This window comes from Lathamus discolor, chromosome 6, assembly GCF_037157495.1.
Source record: "Lathamus discolor isolate bLatDis1 chromosome 6, bLatDis1.hap1, whole genome shotgun sequence".
Taxonomy (NCBI): Eukaryota; Metazoa; Chordata; class Aves; order Psittaciformes; family Psittacidae; genus Lathamus; species Lathamus discolor.
Genome location: NC_088889.1, coordinates 74,682,232 through 74,702,045, shown reverse-complemented (window position 1 = coordinate 74,702,045; position 19,814 = coordinate 74,682,232). Strand labels below are relative to the sequence as shown.

The following is a 19,814-nucleotide window of genomic DNA, read 5'->3' as shown; positions in this document are numbered from 1 at the left end:
GGCTCTGTTGGGTTCCAGGACCCTGGGGCTCTCGTTGGCTGCTCTGCCAGGTAAAGGGATGGGTCTGGGGACCACCCAGGTCCATCAGAGGTCTTATACTGACCCCTGGAATCTCCTAGTGAAAGACTTGTGTGATGTTTGCCATGTTTCAGCCATCAGGAACTTCCTGAGAAATTTGTGAGTTCTCAGATTTGGTTTGGAAGATGAAGACTGTCTCCACCAAGTTGCTACAGCTGATCAGGATCTTCTGGCCACCTGCTTATGGCCAGTTTGCCCCAAGCCTTCCTCTGCTGTGGGTGATGTCTGTGTTTGCTGACTCTGCACTGAAGCCATTGTCTGCTGTTGGTACTGATCTAATAGAGGAGCTGCTGATGCTGCAGTGTTTTGGATGACTTGTCAGACTGAAGAAATCTGGGAGACTTCCCCAGCTGACTTTGAGAGGGAAAGAGGAGCAGGGCAGGGTAGAATGGGTGTCCCTGCCCTTCTGCCCCAGCTGAATATTGGCCCTCAGCTGCTGCCTGGGGCCTGGGCATCCAGCTTGTGCTACACAGCTGCAGGCACTCACATGGCTGTGAAACTCTTGCTGTGAGACAGCTGTGTTTCCATGTTTTAAGCATGGATTTGGGGCATGGGACTCATCCTTCCCAGAGCTCTGGCAGGAGATCCTGAGCTGTTTGTGCTGTGCACTGAGATGCTGATACCCTCTCAAAGTAGACTGGCCAGTGGATGCCCACTGAAAGCCATGGAGCCATTCAGACTGGTGGATCTGGCCTGCAGTGGGCCAGGCTCACGTTGTGGTAGAGCAGAGGCGGCTTTGCTGTAAGTGGCTCCCAAGAATGGCTGTAGGGTGTCTCCAGCCAAAGGCTGGGTAATGGCTCAGAGCTGGCTACTTCACATTGCAGGGACTTCATTGTAGGACTAATGTGGCTGTTGCGCCAGTTCCCGTCTCTGACCCCATCCATGCCCGTCCTTCCACAAGATCCAGCCTCCCTCAGGAAGCCCGGAAGCCAGGTAAGATGTTCAGTTCCTGACTCTGAAAGGAGGCAGAGTCCTGGTCTGCTAGAGCTGATGACAGCCCAAGTGCCCCTGTGTCCTGTAGAGCTGCTCCCTTCTAAAGGAGATACCCAAACACATGGATCTGAACATGCTGAACAGTGGTGGTATGAAGCAAATGAAAGCCCACCAAGAAGCTTCAGACCACTGAACTACCACTGTCTTCTGCATATATGCTGCTGAGCTTTTGAAACAACCATACCCTGTATTCTGATGTGCAGCTCCAGAGCCTGGCAGCCTTTAAATATTGAAGTCCACTTGGACTTGAAGCCAAGCAAGTGTCCTGGGCATCCTGTGGGTCAGCCAGTCAGACCTGTCATGTACATGTTACCCTGGGCAGCCTCTGTGAGCAATGAGGGCAGATGTGGCTGAGGAGCTCTGCAGGACAGGCCACCCCGCTGCCCTGCCTGAAGCAAGCAGGACTTTAAACCTTGGCCATTGGGAGTGCTCCTCAAACTAGGCTGGGGAAGGGCCAGTCCCTCAAGTGACTGCAGGTGTGTCATAAACTGGAGTGAGTCCAGCAGAGGTGGAGGGAGCTGGACCTTCCTCGCTGGTGAAGAGGAGTCTGACGGTAGGGATCTAAATCACTCTCTGGGATTATCCGGTGCTGGGAGCAGAGGAGATGGGGGCGTGCAAAGCAGAGGGATGGAGCAGTGAAGCTTCAGAAGGGTGGTGCTGATGGGCACAAGGAAGAGCGGGCACAAGGGTGGTGTGGTGCTGAGAGAGGGGCCTGAGGCCAGCTCTGGTGTTTGTCCCGCTCCAGGCAGCGCACGGCCCTGACTCTGTGACCAGGGCAGGTGCCTTTCCCAGGGCAACTGTGCTTCAGGTGGGATGAGGATGTCCCTTGTGGGCTGGCCTTGCTTCATTGTGGTGTCCTGACCCAGCCCCAGGGGCACAAGGGTGAGCCAAATTCCTGTTGACTTCACACCAGTGCGCGAGGAGCAAAGCCTGTAGAACCAAACTCTGTGAAGCGGATGGAGGGATGAGACAGGTCCTCCTGGCTCATTGCAACCTTTTGTCATGAAGTTTATTTCCAGTGTGGTGTCTCCGGGGCTACAAGGTGATTAACATCCATTTTAAGCATGTTCAAGGCATGTTCTGGATGCCTTTAAGCCCCTGCAGTGTTAGAGCTGGCTTACAAGCTGGGCTCCATTAGCGGTTGATTCACTGCTTATTAAAGCCTCTATTAATCTTGTATTAATGCTTCTCAAGTGAGACTTTTCTGGAGGTGTAGCAGGCTCTGAGGCGAGGAGCTCAGCTTCTCCCCAGCCCAGTGCCACTGATGTCAGTGAGGGTTTAATTCAGGATCTCGTCAGGCTGAGAGCTGAGGTCTTGTGAGGCTGCTGAGAGCAAGAGCTGAGTATGGGATGATGCTGGACCCAGAGACACCCCAGGGCTCCACCACCCTGAAAGCTGAGGTGACTGGGGGGTGACTGACCCCATAACCCCAGGGAGGACGGGAGGTTTGGGGGCAGCCAGGGAACCTTGTGTCTTGATGCTTTGCCGGCAGGGACCCAGCAAGGCTGGAGCTGCTGTTTGTGGCTGGGGTGGACGTGTCTGCACTGGTGTGGCTTGAGCATCAGCTGGGTCATGGCACAAGCTGCATTTCTGCGGAGAGGCTTTGAATGGGCAGATCCTCGTCTCAAAACCCAAAACCTTTCCTGCCCCCTGTACTGCCAGCCCGGTGGCTTCTGGAGGGATATGAAGGAACATCTGAATCTAGAGAAGTGTGGATTTAGACCGATGTAAATAGCACCTTAGGCTCAGCTGTGAGCTTGGGGTGCTGCTGGTGGCACTCGTGGCTGGGGCTGAGGGCAGGGTGCTCCCTGTGCCACACCCTGAGCTGTGGTGGTGGGGATGGGTGGATGAGATCTCCCACATCTCCTGTCCCTGCCAGGCTGGGATGCTGCAGTTGCCATGGCAACGCAGGAGGAGGCCTGCGGAGCCAGCTGGAGTTTGTGACCTAGCGCTTGGGTGATGGGGGGTGGAGGGCTGGGTGCTCTCACCTTCACCTCCCTGGACCCTCACTGCACCCCAAAACTGTGGTTACCCTCTTCCTCCCACAGTCGACCAACCCAGTGTTCAGCTGAAAGACCCTGATGAAAACCATCAGGATTTCCACAGGGAGAAGCACCTTTGGGTGAAAAAAACATGTCCAAACCCATTGCAGGAGCATGCAGCCAGTTCAGAACCTCTGACTTCCCTCTGCCTGGAATCCTCCTGGCTGGCTGAGGCTGGAGTAGAGGCAGTAGCACTGCAGAGCTTGATCTAGAGCCATTCCCTGTGGGATGCTCCCTGGCCTGTTTCCATGGGGCATGGGCCTGCCTGGAAGGTGGGATAAGGATGGACATAGGGGTAGGAGTGCAGCCAGCTCTGCTCTCGCTGTGTGCTGAGGTGCTGGATCTGACACAGGTCACCTCTCCTGCCACCCACTGAACCACCCTGTGGGGCTGGATTTTTTTCCCCATCTCAGGACAGCTTTTGCTGCCTGGCTCCAGTGGCTCATCCCTGCGGGGGGGGCCTCAGCAGCCACCAGGCTTTGACTGACATCTGTCCCTCATCTCCCTGGCGGCTGGAAGCGCAGCAGCAGAGGGGCCCTGCGGGAGGGACAGCCGGGGCACAGACAGCCCCTCACCAGGAAGGGCGTTGGGGTGGCTCCGGTGTCCTCCCAGCAGTGTGCCCGGCGCTCATGGCTCGCTGTGCAGTGGCCTCGCGCTCGCCCGGCGGTGCTGGGCACCGGGTAGCACATGAGTCACGTTTCCTTCCACCGCCCATCTCTGCTCGGTGCTGGAGCTATTTTTGGGCGCTCCTGGAAGCGGATCAGCCCTCAGGAGCACAGCTAATGAATGTTCCCACCGTGCCAAGCTCCCATCCCCCACCGACCGCCCAGACCCTGCGATCCCAGCTCAGTGTGCGTGAGCACAGGGCCCATCCTGCAGCCCCTCCTGCATCATCAGGGAGCTGAAGCAGCGTCTTGGGGGCAAAATCAGTATCTTTCGGAGGGCTGTTGGGATTGGTTGGGGTGTTCTTACAGCACTGATCACTTGTGTTCCAAAGGAGGGGATCATTCGCGGTTATTTTTACTCCCGAGCTCCAGTGTTTCAGCTGGGCTGCACGGGCTCGCTTGGCATCTCTGAGCAAAACAGGCAGAACTCAGCTCCAGGAATCGAGGGCTGGATGAAACCAGAGGCAGGCAGGCTCTGCTGAGCGTCGCAGCCAGGGCCTCCTGGCCTCCCCAGCTCAGGAAGGGTCTGGTTTTACGGGATGCCAGTGGAGCTGGACCTGCAGCACCCATCCTATTCTCCCACCCTGTGCCTCTTCCCCCCATCTCTGCCCCCAGCTCAAGGATCTGTACGCATTTACGAGTTACTTTCTTCCAGAGCAGTGTCTATGCTGCTTACCCACCGTTCTGGGAATGCCCAAGGGCAGCGGTCACCTTCCTGGCCAAAGCCAGGCCAAGCTTGGAGGGGACCTGGTGGCTTTGCTGAGCTGCTGTTTTGACCATGGTTTTGGGTCTGAAGGTTTCACCTGAGCCAGGCGGCGCCTGCGGTCCTGGCACCGATGGGCTCTCAGCATCCCTGGCCTCGCTGGGATAAAATTAGCCATTTCCCTTTGAATGAGTTCAGCTCAAGCAGCCCCAGCGCTTCGCTTCGGAGACGTCAAATGGCAGCGTTTCCTTTTCTGTCTGCGCTCGGGGAGGGGAGGGTCCTTCCAGCCAGCGCCTGGTGACAATGACATTGATTTCCCAGACCTTTTGCCGCGGCCAAATCGGTATTTTTAGCCGGGGAAAGGGAAAAAAAATAAACCGCGTGTCACAGAAACGCTTTCCCTGCCCTGATGGGAAGGGAAAGGAGGTGAAAGCCTGCGCTGCTGAAGGCAGCGGATGCACGGGGCTGGATGCTGCTGTCCTTGTCCCCAGAGTGGGGCTGCAGGCACTGGAGCAGCCAGTGCTGTATCCTCCCAGGTCGCCCCCAGCTGTGTCCCACACAGCTTCTGGGCTGGGGACCCTGAGCCCCTGCCGTGGGGCTCCCATGGCAGAGAGCAGGCAGGAGCCCTGCTCACAGGGGACCCGAGCCCATCTCCTCAGCATCCCAGGCAGCCATTTATCTTCCAGGGCAGATGCTGCCCTTATCCCTCCTTCCCTGCCACTGCCTTCTCCTCCTCCTCGCTCACCCCACCCTGTTCTCATTTCCCGAAGAAGACTTTAATGAAATCTGCCCTTAATTAAATCCACATTCATTTGCATAATTACCAGGAAATTGAAATTAGCCTGTGGACGTGGCTGGAATACATTTGGAATAGGGCAGCTCTGCCTGTCCCCCCCCACCTATGGCTGCTGCTCCCGCTCCTCTTCCCTCCCACCCTGGGGTGGCAGCGGGGCATGTGGGGACAGGTGAAAGGGGTGGACAGGGAGCCCCGAGACCACGGCTGCATGAGCAGCATCACGTTTTGTTTCTTGAAAGAAAAACGTCTTCAGCACCATTGAGACTGGTTTTGGTTTTTTATAACTATGTATTTTGTCATTTTTTGATACTTATTATTTGTGGTTTGTGTTTTGTTTTTTAATCCTTTTCAACAGTGACAAACTGAGGTAACGTCTGTGACACTACAGCCTCTCCTAAGGGAAGAAGGTCCGAAACCCGACAGCCGAGGGAACTGGAAATAAAAACCCGACAACCTACGGACACAGCGACCTCGACGAGAACAGGAACCAGCGCCGGGCCCCGCGGGGAGGCTCAGCCCGGCCCTCCCGCGGCGGCCGCAGCCCCGCATCTACATTATTGCACGAAAAGTTCGAGGACATCGAGGGACCTAAGGCAAAAAGGAGGAAAGTCCGCGCCTAGCGTCTCTACATCAGGGCAATGCTACTTCTAACCCGGCCCGGGGGGGCCGCGGGGATGGGGCAGCGGCGGTGGTGGGGCCAGCCGGGCGCCCGCCCGCTGTGTAAACTGCTGCTGCTGCTGGATAGCTGGATAGCCCTTTGTGCGGGAATTGGGGCGCCCAAGGGAACAGAAGGGGTCCCCACGGCACCCACCATGATGGGAGGGAAGCCTGAACCATGCCATGGTTTGGGTGCTGCTGCCTTGGGGTGCCCCCTGAGCCCCCAAAACCAGGAGGGGAGTTGTGAACGCCACACACACCCATTGACCTTGTCCCTAAGGGGCCATCAGCGGGGTCCTGCCACCACCACCTTGCCCCGCTGCAGCCAGCCTTGGGGGGGTCACCCCACTGCTGCCTCCCCACCAGCCCCACGGGAAGGTAACGGGGGTTTGGGAAAGGGGTGACAGCAAGGAGGGGCGATGGGGACAGCGCAGGATTCTGCTCAAAGCCCCCAGGTTCTGCAGACCAACCTGGAGATGCGCCACCACTGCCTCTTCCAGTCCCTGGGTACAAAAAGTCTGCAGAGGGGACAAGGGGACACCACCATGGCAGAGCTGCCCACGCCGAGCATCCAACCTGCTGGACATTGGCACCGCGGAGCTCAGCTCCTGGCTGCGAGGGGACCGGTCCCTCTGTGGGGGCCTGGGGCTGCCAGCGGCAAGGCAGAGCGGGCCGGGGCTGCCGACGGTCAGAACACACAACAACACACAGGGACACTGCTACATCAATGGCTGCCAGCATCTCCTGCGGCAGGGAGGCAGCTGGTGACCCCCAGCTCCCCATCACCAGCCCTCCATCACTTCCCAGCCCCCACCAGTGGGGCAGGGACCGGTGGAAGGGGTTAAAGCGTCCCCAAAGGCCTCTTCCATAGGCAGTGTCATCGGCCTTCCCTCGAGCATGGGGTGGGGAGGGCCGGTGGGTACCAACTGCCCTGAACCCCCCACCCTGGGCAGTGACCCCCAGGTGTGCAGCCTCCTCAGTGCATCCTCCCCACACTGGGAGACCCCTCCTGGGCCACCCTGGGGGAGGCTTGTGGGTGGCAGGAGCCGGGGCACCAGCGTCCTCATGGGCAGTGAGCGGTGCCTTTGGCTGTGCTGCCGCCAGGCAGGAAGTGGGGGATCAGCATCCTCAGTGCTGCAGAGCGCAGCCAGCTTTGTCCTTTTCCTCTTTCTTTCTGTATCTTTTTTCCCTCTGGGATACCCGGAGCCTGGTCCCGGCTCATGCCACCACCATGAGCAGCACCCCCCATCCCCATCCCCTTGGCGGGGGGACAGGACAGGGCGGGCGGGCACCGCTAGCTGCCCTGGTGCCATCACACACAGATCTCTATTGCTGTGGCCAGGACCATCTGCCCTTTGCCCTTGTCCTGCCGTCCGTCTGTCCTGCTCGCCGTGCCCGGGGAGGCCGTGCTCGGCTCGGGGCCGCGGGGGCTGCTTCCCTCGGTCAGCACGGTCCTCTTGAGCGGGGCAGGGGTGCAGGGCCCGGCTGCCTCATGGCAGTGCGGCCCGGCCGGGAGCTTGTCCCTGGCGTGCTTGCGGGAGCGGTAGGAGGGTCGGCACCGCACCTCAGCCATCAGGTCGCACTTGATGAAGTAGAAGACCTCCTTGACAGGGCAGCGCTTCTCGGGGTCGAGGGCCAGCAGGCGCTGGAACATGCGCAGGGCGCTGTCCGTGAAGCGCCGCCACTGCGAGGGCAGCCCCGCCAGCCGCCCCTTCTGCCACCGCACAAACTCCTCGAAGAAGGCGTCCGACGCCACCGCCGCCTCCCAGGGGAAGTTGCCGGTGAGGACGCAGAAGATGAGCACCCCGAAAGCCCAGACATCGATGCTGGTGTCCACGGCGAAGCCCTCCGCCCGCCCGGCCTGGCACACCTCGGGCGCCGTGTAGGGGATGGTGCCGCTGATGCGCTTGACCCGGCAGCCCACCTTGCGGGTCATGCCGAAGTCGGCCAGTTTGACACGGCGGCAGTCGCGGTCGAAGAGCAGGACGTTCTCCGGCTTGATGTCCCGGTGCACCAGGCTCTTGCTGTGCATGTAGTCGAGGGCCAGGCCCAGCTGCTGCACACAGCGCTTCACCAGCTCCTCGGGGAGCCCCACCTGCAGCAGCAGGGACACGGTGTCAGCTGTGAGCCACCGAGCCCCTGGTGATCCCACCCCGTCCGGGACCCCTGCCCTGGTGTCATTACACTTCTGACATGGTCATAGCTGCTGGTTCTGGGCCACCCGAGGGACGGGTGATGGGTCCAGGGACCTACAGGGGATGGGTTTCAGGCCACCCCAGGAGATGAGTGATGGGTCCCAGTCTTGCTTGTAGGTGCTTGTGGTTAGGGCCAACCCATACAGGGATGCCTGGTGTTTGCGCATGGGGCCCCGCCCCACTGAAGCACAGCAGCAGCTTTGCTTAGTGCCCTGGGGATACCGAATCCCACCCACCCCAAAAGGCTCCCACAGGAGGGGTCCCACCTGTGGCGGGATGATGTCGAAGAGGTCCCCGCCGGGGGCATACTCCTGAGCAAACACGTAGCAGTCCTCGGTCTCGAAGACCACATCGAAGACCTTGATGATGAAGGGGCTGGAGGAGAGCGTGTTGGTGATGCTGAACTCCCGCAGGAAGTTCTTCAGCTTCGTCTTGCTCTTATTGACGAACTTCAGGGCCATCTTGGTGCCTGCAGTGGGCAGGAGATAGGGATGAGCCCAGCGCACAGCTGGGGCAAGCAGGGCACCCCACTCCCAGTGCAGCCATGTGCCCAGTGCCCCCCGCGCTCCTCTTACCTGTGCTTTTGTGGGACACCAGGTCTACCTTGCCATAGGTGCCCTTGCCGAGCTCACGGATGAGGTCGTAGTGCTTGCTGATGTCAGTGCCTGAGAGGGTGCGGATGGCCAGGGACTGCATGTCCTCAGTGATGAGGGGCACCCCACAGCAGGCCAGCTTGCGCGACGGCTCCTGCTCAATCGAACCTGCACTCATGGCTGCGCTGCAAGGCATAAGTGTCACTACTCCTGATGGGTGCTGCAAAGCCATCACGCCCTGTCCCATCCCATCCCATTCCATCCCATCCCTGGGGCTTGGAGCCAGCACTTGGCCACTCAGGGCACTACTGAGTAGCACCCAGTGGGTGCCAACCCCCTGTCCCCAGGAGCCACCAACCCAGTGGCTCTGGAGAGGAAGCTCCAGATGCCGTGAGAGGCAGGGCCACGGGGTCCAACGGGGACCCCAGGAGCCAGCCCTGTCTCCACCCTCCTGCCTTTGCAGAGCTCTGGAGTATGGCCAGGGCCACACCACAGGCACCAAGCAGGACACAGGTTCTGCAGCAAATCACCACCATGTACCTCTGATCATCCATCACATCCCTGCTGTGCTGGATGCTCTGGTGCAGAGCAGAGATGACAACACCGATGTTCCACCCTCCTGACAAGCCAGCAGCGGTTTTTATTCCCCATGAGCCAAGCTCGGACTCACCCACCACACCACCGCACCAGCAAAACCACCCTGGGATTTCCTCTGACGTCTTCAGGGTGCTTCATCACCCTCCATCATCCCTCAAGAGCATAAACCCGCACTGTGAGCACACACAAGTGCGCAGCACAACCGTCCCGAGCAGACATGGGCACAGCTGGGTGCCACGGCAGAGAAATCTGTCGTCGTTTGGGTTTTGTAGCCACTTCTTATCCCAGAGCAGAGCTCAGCTTCTTAGTTGATTATATATTTTTTTGTGTGTTCCTGGGAAGTTGGGTAAAAAATAGAAAAGGAACTTCAACATCATGATGTTCCAAAAATGTAACGGCTTGACTCATAAGATCTCCCAAGCAGCTCATCTCCATAGTGTTTTATTGGCCTCCTGGATGAGGAGCACCATTTCAGCGTCTGAGTGCTGGAGGTGGAGGTGGATCAGCGCAGCAGCTCGATGGATGCATGACTAAAAACAGCTCCCAGCATCCTGCAAGAAGAATTGTGTCTACGCTTGAATTTACCATCATCCGTGTCTCCTCGTTAACCAGTGTTGAAACGCAACTGTTCAAGTCGGCAAAGTTGGGGTTTGAGAGGAAACCCACTGGTGGGATGTGAGAGAGGAAGTGAGGCTGGGCGGCTGCTAGGAAGAACTCTCCAAGCCAAGGGCTACTTCATAGAATCACAGAACCATTAGGATTGGAAGGGACCTCGCCCTGCCAAGGCAGGGCCACCAGGAGCAGGTTACACAGGAACATGTCCGGGTGGGTTTGGAATGTCTCCAGAGAGGGAGAACACCACAAACCCCCCTGGGCAGCCTGTTCCAGTGCTCTGCCACCCTCAGTGGAAAGAAGTTCTTCCTCGTGTTGAGGTGAAACTTGTGCTTTAGTTTATGGGCACTGCTCCTCATCCTGTCGCTGGGCATCACTGAAAAGGGTCTGGCACCATCCTCCTGGCACCTGCCTTTGGGATACTGATCTGCATTGATGAGATCCCCTCTCAGTCTGCTCTTCTCTGAACAGGCCCAGCTCCCGCAATCTCTGCTTGTAAGAGAGATGCTCCAGACCCCTGATCATCCCTGTGGCCTCCGTGGACCTTTTCTACCAGCTCCTTGTCTGTCTAGTACCGAGGAGCCCAACACTGGACACAGTACTCCAGATGTGGCCTCACTAGCGCCGAGTAGACCCATTGGATTTTTCAGGTAGTTCCTTTCCAGCCAACAAAAGAGAAATGCCCATGGGAAACGAGTGTCCCACCAAGCCATGTCCCCTCCCTGCTGCCTGCTGCCAGGTTTTTGCAACTGCACCAGCATTGCAGATGCTGCATTTGTGGAGATTTATGGAGTAGGGAAACACCCTGAGGTGCTGGTCTGTGGGGCAGAAGTGAGGCTGTGCTGCCGGAGCAGAATCCTGCCCCAGTGCCTCCGTTACAGCTGGGATCCTACTTCGGTGCCTCACCACAGCCAGGTGGGTGCAATGCACCCCTCACTGTCAAGGCTCACAGGAGCACAGCTCCAACGCCGGTCCCAAGCAAAACCAACAGTGGTGGTGGCCAAGATCCCAACGCGCCGAGGCCAAACAAACGGTGTAATGGCAGAAGTTTTCATTGAAAAGTGAACTGCTTTGGAAAACATGTTGGGTTGATGGGAGCAGCAAAGCGGGGCGGCACTGGGGAGGGAGAAGGGCTTGTGTCCAGCTGGTTCTGCACGCTCATGGGCATAGAAGGGGACAGTGCCAGTACAACAAGAGATGTCACAGCCGGGTTGAGGTCCTGTGTCCTTGGCTGCCTTCTGTCCCATAGCAGCCATGCCAACATGACTGCCGTCAGGTCAAACCAGAGCAGAAACAGGGCCTCTCCCAGCACATCAGCTCCCCTGCTGCTGCTACTGCATGGCCCTGAAGCACTAGAGGAGCAGAGCCAGTGCAGTGCCTGAGGGAAGCCAAACCCCCCCCCAATGCAGGGCCCCAGCTCCATTGTTTTGGGTGCTGTTGAAGAAGGAGCTTTCAAAGCCGGGAGGAATGAAGTGCATCCCAGCTGAGTCCCAGCAAAAGGCCTGCAGCACGAGACCCCAGCCAACAGCAAAGCGGAAGGAAAAATGCTGCCAAGCAGCACAGGGACCCCACTGCTCACCTCAGGTGGTTCATGCCATCATCTCCACATCCTGAACCGTTTCTCCTACTATTCAGACTAAAAATGTTCTGTGTTTAAGCTTCAGAAGCATTTATCTCATTGAGTGAGGAGAATAATCCACCCACTTCTTCCTTGTTCCCTGGCAGGTATTTATAGGCAGCCACTCGTCTCCCGTCGGCAGCTGCCGCTCCTCTCCCCAGACCTCCCCGGCTCCATTCCAACACCACTGAGCAGACCCCAAGAGAAGCATCCCATATCCATATCCAGAGCCTGGCACCCTGCTGGGTACCGGGACCAGCACCACCACACTGCTCCCTGCAAGGGCGTGCTTTTCCCTGCTCCACATCCTGCTCCGCTGCTCCCAGCCCTGGGCACATCGGCTCTGCCGCTAAGTAATTGCAAACTCATTAAGAGCTCATTGAGAGGAGCAGAGGCAGCCCAGGAGAGCTGCCCCAGGCACCCAGTGGAGGAGGCAGCAGCGGCTGCTTGGAAATTAAGAAGGCAAAAGTGGGAGAACCCTCTCTGGGCACATCAGAGACCCAGAGGGCAGAAAGAGAACTCGGCTATGGAGTGGGGTCAAAGGGTTTGGGCCGAGCCCGAGGCGGGGTTCTCTGTGGCCAGGCAGTGTGCTGGAAGCCTGGTGAAGGGCCAGGACTGGCACCATGAGCAGCTCTGGGGCAAGGAACCAGGAAAATGATGAGTAAGACCACACGAGGCAGGGTTAGGGTCATTGCTGGACCCAGATTTCTCCTTAGAGAAGGAAGAACTGAGAAATACCTGGCAGCACGGCGGGCACGCGCACAGGCTGCTCTGCCCTGCAAGTGCCCCGACCCCACTACAGGTACTTCACAGGGCTTTGATTTCCTCGTGTCCCCATCCCAAACCCTCCTGCTGCTACAGCACTTACTACAGCATTAATTACAGTGTAACTGGCATTAGTTATCAGCAGGTAATGCAGGCTGGAGGCCAGGGCACCCGTCCGTGTGGAGCTCACTCTCTGCACCCCAGCCAGCTCCAAAACCTCCCGTTTCCTCCAAACCACCCGCTGGGCCAGCAAAGTGAGTCCCAAGTGAGTGCTTGGTTCTCCCGGTGCCATCCCTGCTCAGTGCTGCCTCGCTGGGACAGGAGGTGCCTCAGCCTCCCTGTGCCCCACTCCACTCCCAGCCTCTGCTGCCTCTGCTCCTGCCTGACCCCATTCCAGGGACATTCTCTCATCTCCTCTGCACCACTGGGACCAGCACAAGGTGTTATGAAGATCACTTCCCCGGGGCACCAGCACCCAGGGAGGGCTGACAAAGGCACCTTCACTGAATGAGGACGACGGCTCCACAGGCACAGGGAGGGGACAGGCATTCTGCTGGGCTCAGAGCCATGGGTACCCACCACATCCAGACGTCCTCTGCCCCAGCAAAAGCAGCACAGCACAAGTGGGGATAGTGTCCCTTTGCAGCGGGACCACCCCAACAAGCCAAGTGTGTCCGGGAGGTGGAACAGCCTCTCTGACAGCATCCCGCAACCCCGGAGGAGCAGCCACCCCGCACAGAGCTGATGGATGGATGAATGGATGGATGTGCACGTCTCCATGTCCCGCTGGCTCTGTGGCAGTGGAGAGGCGCTGGGAAACATGAGCTGCTTACACCAGAAGCCTGAACGAGCACCAAAGCTCCACCGAAGCACCCGCAGCAACTGTGACTCCACAGTGTCCCCAGTCTGGGACGTTTCTCCACGTGATGGCACTGAATTCCCAGTTACTTGGAGTTTCTCATACCAGTTCCTTGCCTGGACCAGAGCAGACTGCCCAGCATCAGGATCAGCTTCAGCAAAGCCAGTGAGCACCCAGAAAGGCTCCCCTGGTCAGCGGGAACTGCACTCCCAGTGGGGATGTCTCACTGCAGGGCAAGGTCATGCCTTTCGCACCCATCTGCAGCATTCCCCGTCGCAAGAACCATCTCCCGTCCCAGCCATCAGCCTGTGCCCACCTTCTTCCGCTTTTGGTCCCAGATTCAGGTTTTGCAGGCAAATTTGAGAAGAGCAGATAAAGCAGTGCCCAGGCTCTCTCCAGCAACAGCTCATGCTGTCCTCCTGAGGGATGGGTGACAGCCACTCCCTGGGGAGCCACTGCTCCATGCCGTCCTCCGTGCCCTCCACAAGGCTCTCCCAGAGAAGCCAGCAGGATTTTCCCTGCCCTCATCGACACGGTCTCCATCCATCGACCCCTGACACAGGACCTTAGTGCCTCCGAGTGCTTCGGCCTCCCGGGATTTTTCCTGGCGAGTGCGATGGCTTCCTTAGGACCTCAGCTCCATCAGCCTCCAGCTCCTCCCGCCTTTGCCGCCAGCACTGGGGTTTATGATTACTTCATTGTTTGATTGGTTTCATCAGACTGTCATCATCTCCCTCCCAAAACTCTTCCACCAGCGCCGGCAGCGTTTGGGATCTGCAAAGACAAACGGCCGGAGCGGCACCTGCCCGCTGCCCGCCCTGTCCCCACAGCAGGGCCAGCAGCCTTTGGCCGCTCACACTCCGGGGGACAGTGGGACCCATCGCCCTGCTGCGACACCAGCCCCACCGCCCCTCTGAGGGGCTTTACGGCCCTTACACGTGGCGCGCCGGCATCCAGCCCCACATGGGACCCTCACGGACCCTACTGTGACCTGGCAGCCCGGGCACCACCCCGGCTCCCACCGCGGGGGATGCTCCTACCTCTCCCTGGCCTCACTTTTGCCCCAGTGCCCCCGGGCAGCCTCTTCCCGCAGCATCCCTGCCCATTCATGCCACAGCCACACCGCGAGCCAGGGCCTCGGCACGGGGGCACCAGCCCCGCGGCTCCGGCTCGCCGCGGGCGGTCGCGATGCCAGAGCCAGCGCAGAGGGGAGCCGCGGCTGAGCCGCTCCGGCTCCCCGCGCTGCCACCCCGAGCTGCGGCAGGATTCCCGCCGGCATCACCCGCCCTCCCGCGGCCAGCGCGGTGGCGAGGCCGGACCTGGAGGAAAGTGGGTCACGCTTCCCGTCCCCGAGCCGCTGCCGGCGAGAGGGTGGTGCGGGCTGGAGGCCGGTTCCTGTGCCCGCACCGCGCTAGCGCCGAGGGAAGTCCACAGGAGATGGCATGAGGTGCCCCCGAGGCCACCTCTCCCCTCCCCGATGCCCTTCCCCTGCCTCCAGCCGCTTCCAACATCTCAGCGCATCCTCCCAACCTGCTCCCCCCCCCCCCCCCCATTCACCAGGACCCCTTCCTCCCTCGGGGGCAGCCAGGGACCGCCTGCCAGGGCACGACCCCCCCATCGCCGCCGCCCCGGTCGGCCCCCGCCGCCCCGCTCCGACACTAACTCCGCTCAAGTGGGGCTCAGCCGCTTCCGTCTCCGGCCCCGCGTTGTCCCCGCAGCCGCAGGGCCGGGGCCGGGCGCAGGTGGCGGCGGGGCCCTGGGGGCAGCACCCGCATCCCCCGGCGCATCCCCCCCTCCCCGTTGCTCCTGCCGGTGGTACCGTGAGGGCTTTTCCAGCCCGCCGCCGCCCCGTGCCCCCCTCCGCGCCGCGCGGGCAGACAAAGGGCGGCCCCGCCACAAAGGCTTGGGCCGGTACCGGCGGCCCCCGCGCCCCTTCCCCGCCGCCGCTGCCGCCTCCTTACCGGTGGGGCGAGCCGCCGCGCCCCGTCCTCGGCGGGAGAGGAGCAGCTGCCGCCCGCCCCCCGCGCGGGGCCGCGCCGCGCCGCTGCCGCCCGCCCCGCCGGGCTCATGCCGCGGCCCCGCCGCCGGCACCGGAGGAGCGGAGCGGAGCGGAGCGGCGGAGCCCCCCCTCGCCCCCCGGCAGGGCAGCACCGCCCCGCCCCGCGCTCCGCCCGGCACCGCCCCGCGGAGGAAGGGGGGGAGCCGCCGCGGCTCCCCCGGCGCTGGTGCGGGGAGCACCCGGTCCGGCCCCCCCAGCACCGGCAGCCCTCAAGGTGGTCGGTGCTGGAGGCTGCCGGTGTCCGGCGGGTGGAGCCGGGGACCCGGCGCACCCGGCCCCCGGGGCTCCAGGCGGGGCTCGGCCCCTCTCGGCTCCCCAGGCAGGGGTCTGGCTCCTCAACCCCTTCCCCACCCCACTCAGAGGGCTCCGGCAGCCCACGCCTGAAGCATCGGCGGGTCACCGCCGTCCACAGCATGCATCTGACAGGTCCTTGTGCTGGGCCACATCCTGCTGCCGGCACGTTCGCTGTTTCCCACTCTCCCGGGGCCTCCCAGGACTTCAGCTCCCTTTGCCTCCAGTGCGGGTGATGGCCACTGTCCCACCAGAACACGTGCAGGACACGCGGCTCCTCCCGCCGTGCACCCCAGGATGTGTGGCCGCTCGCGCGGGGTCCAGGGCAGGCGGCCGAGGCAGAGGCACTGCGTGGGGCTTCCTCAGCCTCAGAACGCTCCAGCAGGGCATTCAGCCAGCGACGCCAGGGGCCCCGCGCACCTCCAGCCCAGGGGCAGCTCTCCCCAGAAGACACCGTGCCCCTCCCCACAGCATCCCTGGGCTGTTGTAGTCCTCCAAGAGCTCTTGCTACTGGGGCTGAGCAGGGATGCTCTAACACAGGCCACGGTTGGCTTCGGGGTCCCTCGGCTCTTACCTGGACACCAGGTCCCTTTGCTCCCATTGATGATGCTTTTGAGCTGACTCACAGCCATGGGGCTGCCCCATGCTCAAAGGGATGGCAGCTGGTTGTTCCCATGCACCGCTGGGACCAGAGCCATCCTGCTGCCACCTGACCAGTTGGTGTCATAAATTAATCTACAGGAAGAGGTGGAATCACATTCTGACACCTCACTGATTCGGTGCCAAGCACTGCGGTGACATTGTCACCCTTCTCCCATCCAGCAGCCACCCAGGGCATTACCAGCCTAGGGTCATAACAGCACGAGAGGCAGCTGTGTCTCAGGAGCATGTGCTGGTCCCCGAGATCCCCTTCCACTCACTGGTCCCTGCCACAGCTCCCAGTACCCATGGCTTGGATGCTCCGAGTACGCATGATCCCCACTGGGATGGGGGATCTGTGTGGCATGAGGGGGGAAATGCTGGCTCTTGCACCACCGGAGCCCAGTGACCCCACAAGCCAGGGCAGACACTGGAGGTGCAGAGGTGCTGGGAACAGGCACGGCATGGCAGCTGGGGCCGAGCAGGAGGCATGCTGCTCTGCCGCGTAAGCAGGACACGCGCTGGTGGAATGCACAAGTGTTTCCTCGCAGGCCCTGCTCCTCGGCTGCAGGGGATGGAGCGAGCCCAGCCTCGCCCCTTCCCGCGGCACCCACAGAAGGCACCGTCCCCACGCGTCCCCTGCCTGCCCTTGCCACGCTGAGGCTCCCGGCTCCCGCAGCCTGCTGCTTGTGGCGTTCCGAGCTGTGCCTCTGAGCCCTCCTTCTGCATGCCCTATTTATAGCTTGGGGCTGTTTCTAGGTCAAGCATGCGTGAGGCACCGGTGCCCGGGAGCCCGCACGGGGACCGCGGGGGCTGCGGCGGCAGCACTGCACACTCCGCACACAGCTTGGTTCCCAGGGCCACCGCATCGGTGCCGGAGCGTGGGACTGTGCCGTGCCCCAGGTGAGATCTCAGTGACGGACCCGCTGGGCTGTGGCAGGGCTCTGGAGGGCTCCGTCGGGCCTGGCAGGGATCCGTGAGGCTCTGTGGGGCTGCCAGACTGCAGACCAGCACATCGGCAGCACGTGGGGCACACGCTGACTGATAGTAACACCCATAGCACCAGTTAGTGCTCATGGTCTTCAAAGAATGTTAATAACTAAGTCAGATTAGTGAGATGAAAGGATCCAGATCAAATACGTTTATCACCCAGTGTGATCCCAAACCATATGATGAGCCCATGGCTCTACAGGGGACCACAAATGCCCCCGGGATTTCTGCTTGGAAAGGAAATGTCCTGGCTTGTACCACAAGAGCTGTGCTTGGACAGGGCAGGGAGCAGGGAAATGACTTGAAAAGCCCAAAATGATTTTAGCAAGCCCAACCTCCTCCAAATCCAGTGACAAAGTCGCTTGTCCCTTTGCTAGCACTTGTTCTCCCCCCTGCTCCCCCGGCACTGGGAGCCACGGGTCAGGGTACCACAGCTCCCTGCAGCCTGTCACGCTTCGGGGGCAGGCGCTGAAACCTGCCCTAAGATGCTGGCAGGGATGCTGGGAAGGAGCAGGCGGGAGGGAAGGAGGAGGGCGACGCGGGAGCGGAGCACGCCGGGAGCCGCAGCACCAGCGGAGGGGACGCGCTCAGGCCGGGAGCTCCAACCGCGTCTCCAGATGCTTTGGGATGTTTTTCCCCCAAGCTCCGGCGCCTCCCGCCCGGCCGCTGCGGTCGGTCACCCCTTCCTCAGCCTCGCCACTGGGCGCAGTGGCACTGCTGTGACCTTCTTCACGCTGCCCGCCCCATCAGCCCTCCGCAGCGCCAGCCCGGGGGACATAACCCGTGTTGGGGGCTGCGTGTCCCCTCGGTCCCTGGGGACAGTACCCGGGGGGGGCGTTCAAGTGGAAAGGGGGGAGCTGGATCCCAGCGCACTGGGGTGGGGGTTAAGTGCCCTTCACCTCGGCGGTGTCCCTGAGCAGCGTGCTCTACCCCTGCTGCCGCTGCTGGGTAGATTCCCAGCGGATGCTCTCAAGTTGAGGGAGGAGACACAGCCCAGGCGCTGTGGGGCACGATCTGCAGCTTGACTGTGCGGTGCGGACGTGCCAAGCCACTGCTGGGGGCCACTGGGGCACTGCCAACCCCCTTGTAGTCCTCCAGGGCCCGTGCTGTGCTCCTGGAGGCACGGGATGGACCCGAGCCAGCCGGGTAGGGGGGAACAGCGTCCTGCCCCCGGCATGGCCTAGGTCAGGACCTACAGCACCGTCCGCAGGGAGCTGGGATGTGGTGTTGGCTCTGGAGCATAATGATGACTATTCAACTACTGTGTTGAAAGGAAACAGAACGGTTTCGTTCGGAACGGGTTTCTTCTGAAAAGAAGCAGAACGGGTTCTTCATGGGAGGGTGGGATTCGGGGGTGTGACGGGGACACGGCGCTGCCCCCCTCACACACCTCATCTAGATCCGGAGCCTCAGACACAGCTGAATCGCTGCCTGCGCGCCCATCACCAAGCGGGGACAAAGCAACAAACGGGATTGCACTGGGAGCAGGGGGAGAGCCATGGGCCTTCCCCGGCACCCCGGCACCCCAGCACTCGGGTACCCCACCACGCCATCACCCTGTCCCGCCCGCCGCCTCCCGGCCCCGCCCGCCCGCGGCCGCCGCTCGCAGCCCGTTCTCCTGGCACCACCTAGCGAGGCTGCGGGGACGGGCACGCTGCCTTCGGCACCCCCCCGCGGGCCCCGCTCGTTCCCGCTGGCTCGGGCGGACGGCGCCGGGCCGGGGTGGGGCGATGGTGGAGTGGGGAGCACCCGGAGGGTCCCTCTGCCTGCACCCCCCGGCCCGGGGCAAGCCCACCGCGTAGCCGTTGTGCCGGCGGCGGCACCCCAAGGGCTGGTGGCAGACAGTGGGCGATGGCCTGGGACAAGGCTGGCAGGGACAGGCTGGTGACAGCCAGGGGATCCTCAGCCATGCAGCCCACCTTGAATCAGGCAGCACGGGGAGAAGTCTCTTGGGACAAACCACGGGTGTCCATCCCTTGCTGTCCCATCCCCGGGGGGGGTGTGGGGGGTGGTCCCGGCAGCCACCACACGGCATCTGGGGCCACCATATTGCCCCACACCAGCTGGGAATGCCAAGCTCGTGCCACCTGTGGCCCAGCACAGGCTGGATGCAGGCAGTTGCCTCCAACCCCGAGTCAAGATGTGAGAAGGGAGCCCCGGGGGTGCTCTGTACCCCTCTCCATCCAGCAGCACCCACACCCAAGGCCCCTCTCCCATCCCAGTTTACCACCACCACCTCCTAGTGCCGTACCAGCCAGTGCTAAGCTCATTGGCAGTGACACACAGGAATCAAGGCTCCAAACCCCATGATCTACACCAAAACAAATCCTACAGCTCCTCACACACCAGGAGGAAGCACAAACAGTTCAGACTGTCCCAGCCTGGCCTGGCCGGCGTCCCGGCAGCACCACCACCCCCGACCTCCCCGTGGGCATCCAACACTTAGGGGGGCTCCCAGCCACGGGGGGAGCTTTGCTCTGGGGATGGCAGCAAGGGACAAGAGCCGGCAGTGGCTCGGTGCCACCAAGGAGCAGTTGGGCACAACGTGTGCCAACGTTCACACTTCACATCCCCGCCGGCTGCATGGCTCATTCCGGCACTGGCACATTTGCTTTGGCTGGGGCTCAGCAGCATGGATGGCAGAGGAGCTTTGGGGAGGGGG

At 61.3% G+C, this 19,814-nt stretch overlaps 1 protein-coding gene and 1 long non-coding RNA gene across 5 annotated transcripts; one reads left to right on the top strand and one right to left on the bottom strand.

The window, feature by feature from the left end:
* On the top strand, nucleotides 1-8,999 carry LOC136016491 (uncharacterized). Its single transcript, XR_010613605.1, has 4 exons — nucleotides 1-50; nucleotides 153-819; nucleotides 903-1,011; nucleotides 5,633-8,999. It is a non-coding gene; the product is annotated as an uncharacterized LOC136016491 (long non-coding RNA).
* On the bottom strand, nucleotides 5,546-19,503 carry SBK1 (SH3 domain binding kinase 1). 4 transcript variants are annotated; one of them, XM_065683744.1, is made up of 4 exons: nucleotides 19,404-19,503; nucleotides 8,705-8,907; nucleotides 8,396-8,598; nucleotides 5,546-8,029 (listed from the first exon to the last, which is right to left on the bottom strand). In XM_065683744.1, the coding sequence occupies exons 2-4, from the start codon at nucleotides 8,898-8,900 to the stop codon at nucleotides 7,247-7,249; spliced, it is 1,182 nt and encodes a 393-aa protein (XP_065539816.1). In that variant the 5' UTR covers nucleotides 8,901-8,907; nucleotides 19,404-19,503; the 3' UTR covers nucleotides 5,546-7,246. The 4 variants fall into 4 exon arrangements, with proteins under 4 accessions (XP_065539816.1, XP_065539818.1, XP_065539817.1 ...); XM_065683746.1 differs by lacking the exon at nucleotides 19,404-19,503 and adding an exon at nucleotides 15,135-15,235; XM_065683745.1 differs by lacking the exon at nucleotides 19,404-19,503 and adding an exon at nucleotides 15,135-15,204 and having other exon boundaries at nucleotides 8,705-8,902.
* Between the last annotated feature and the right edge of the window lie 311 nt (nucleotides 19,504-19,814).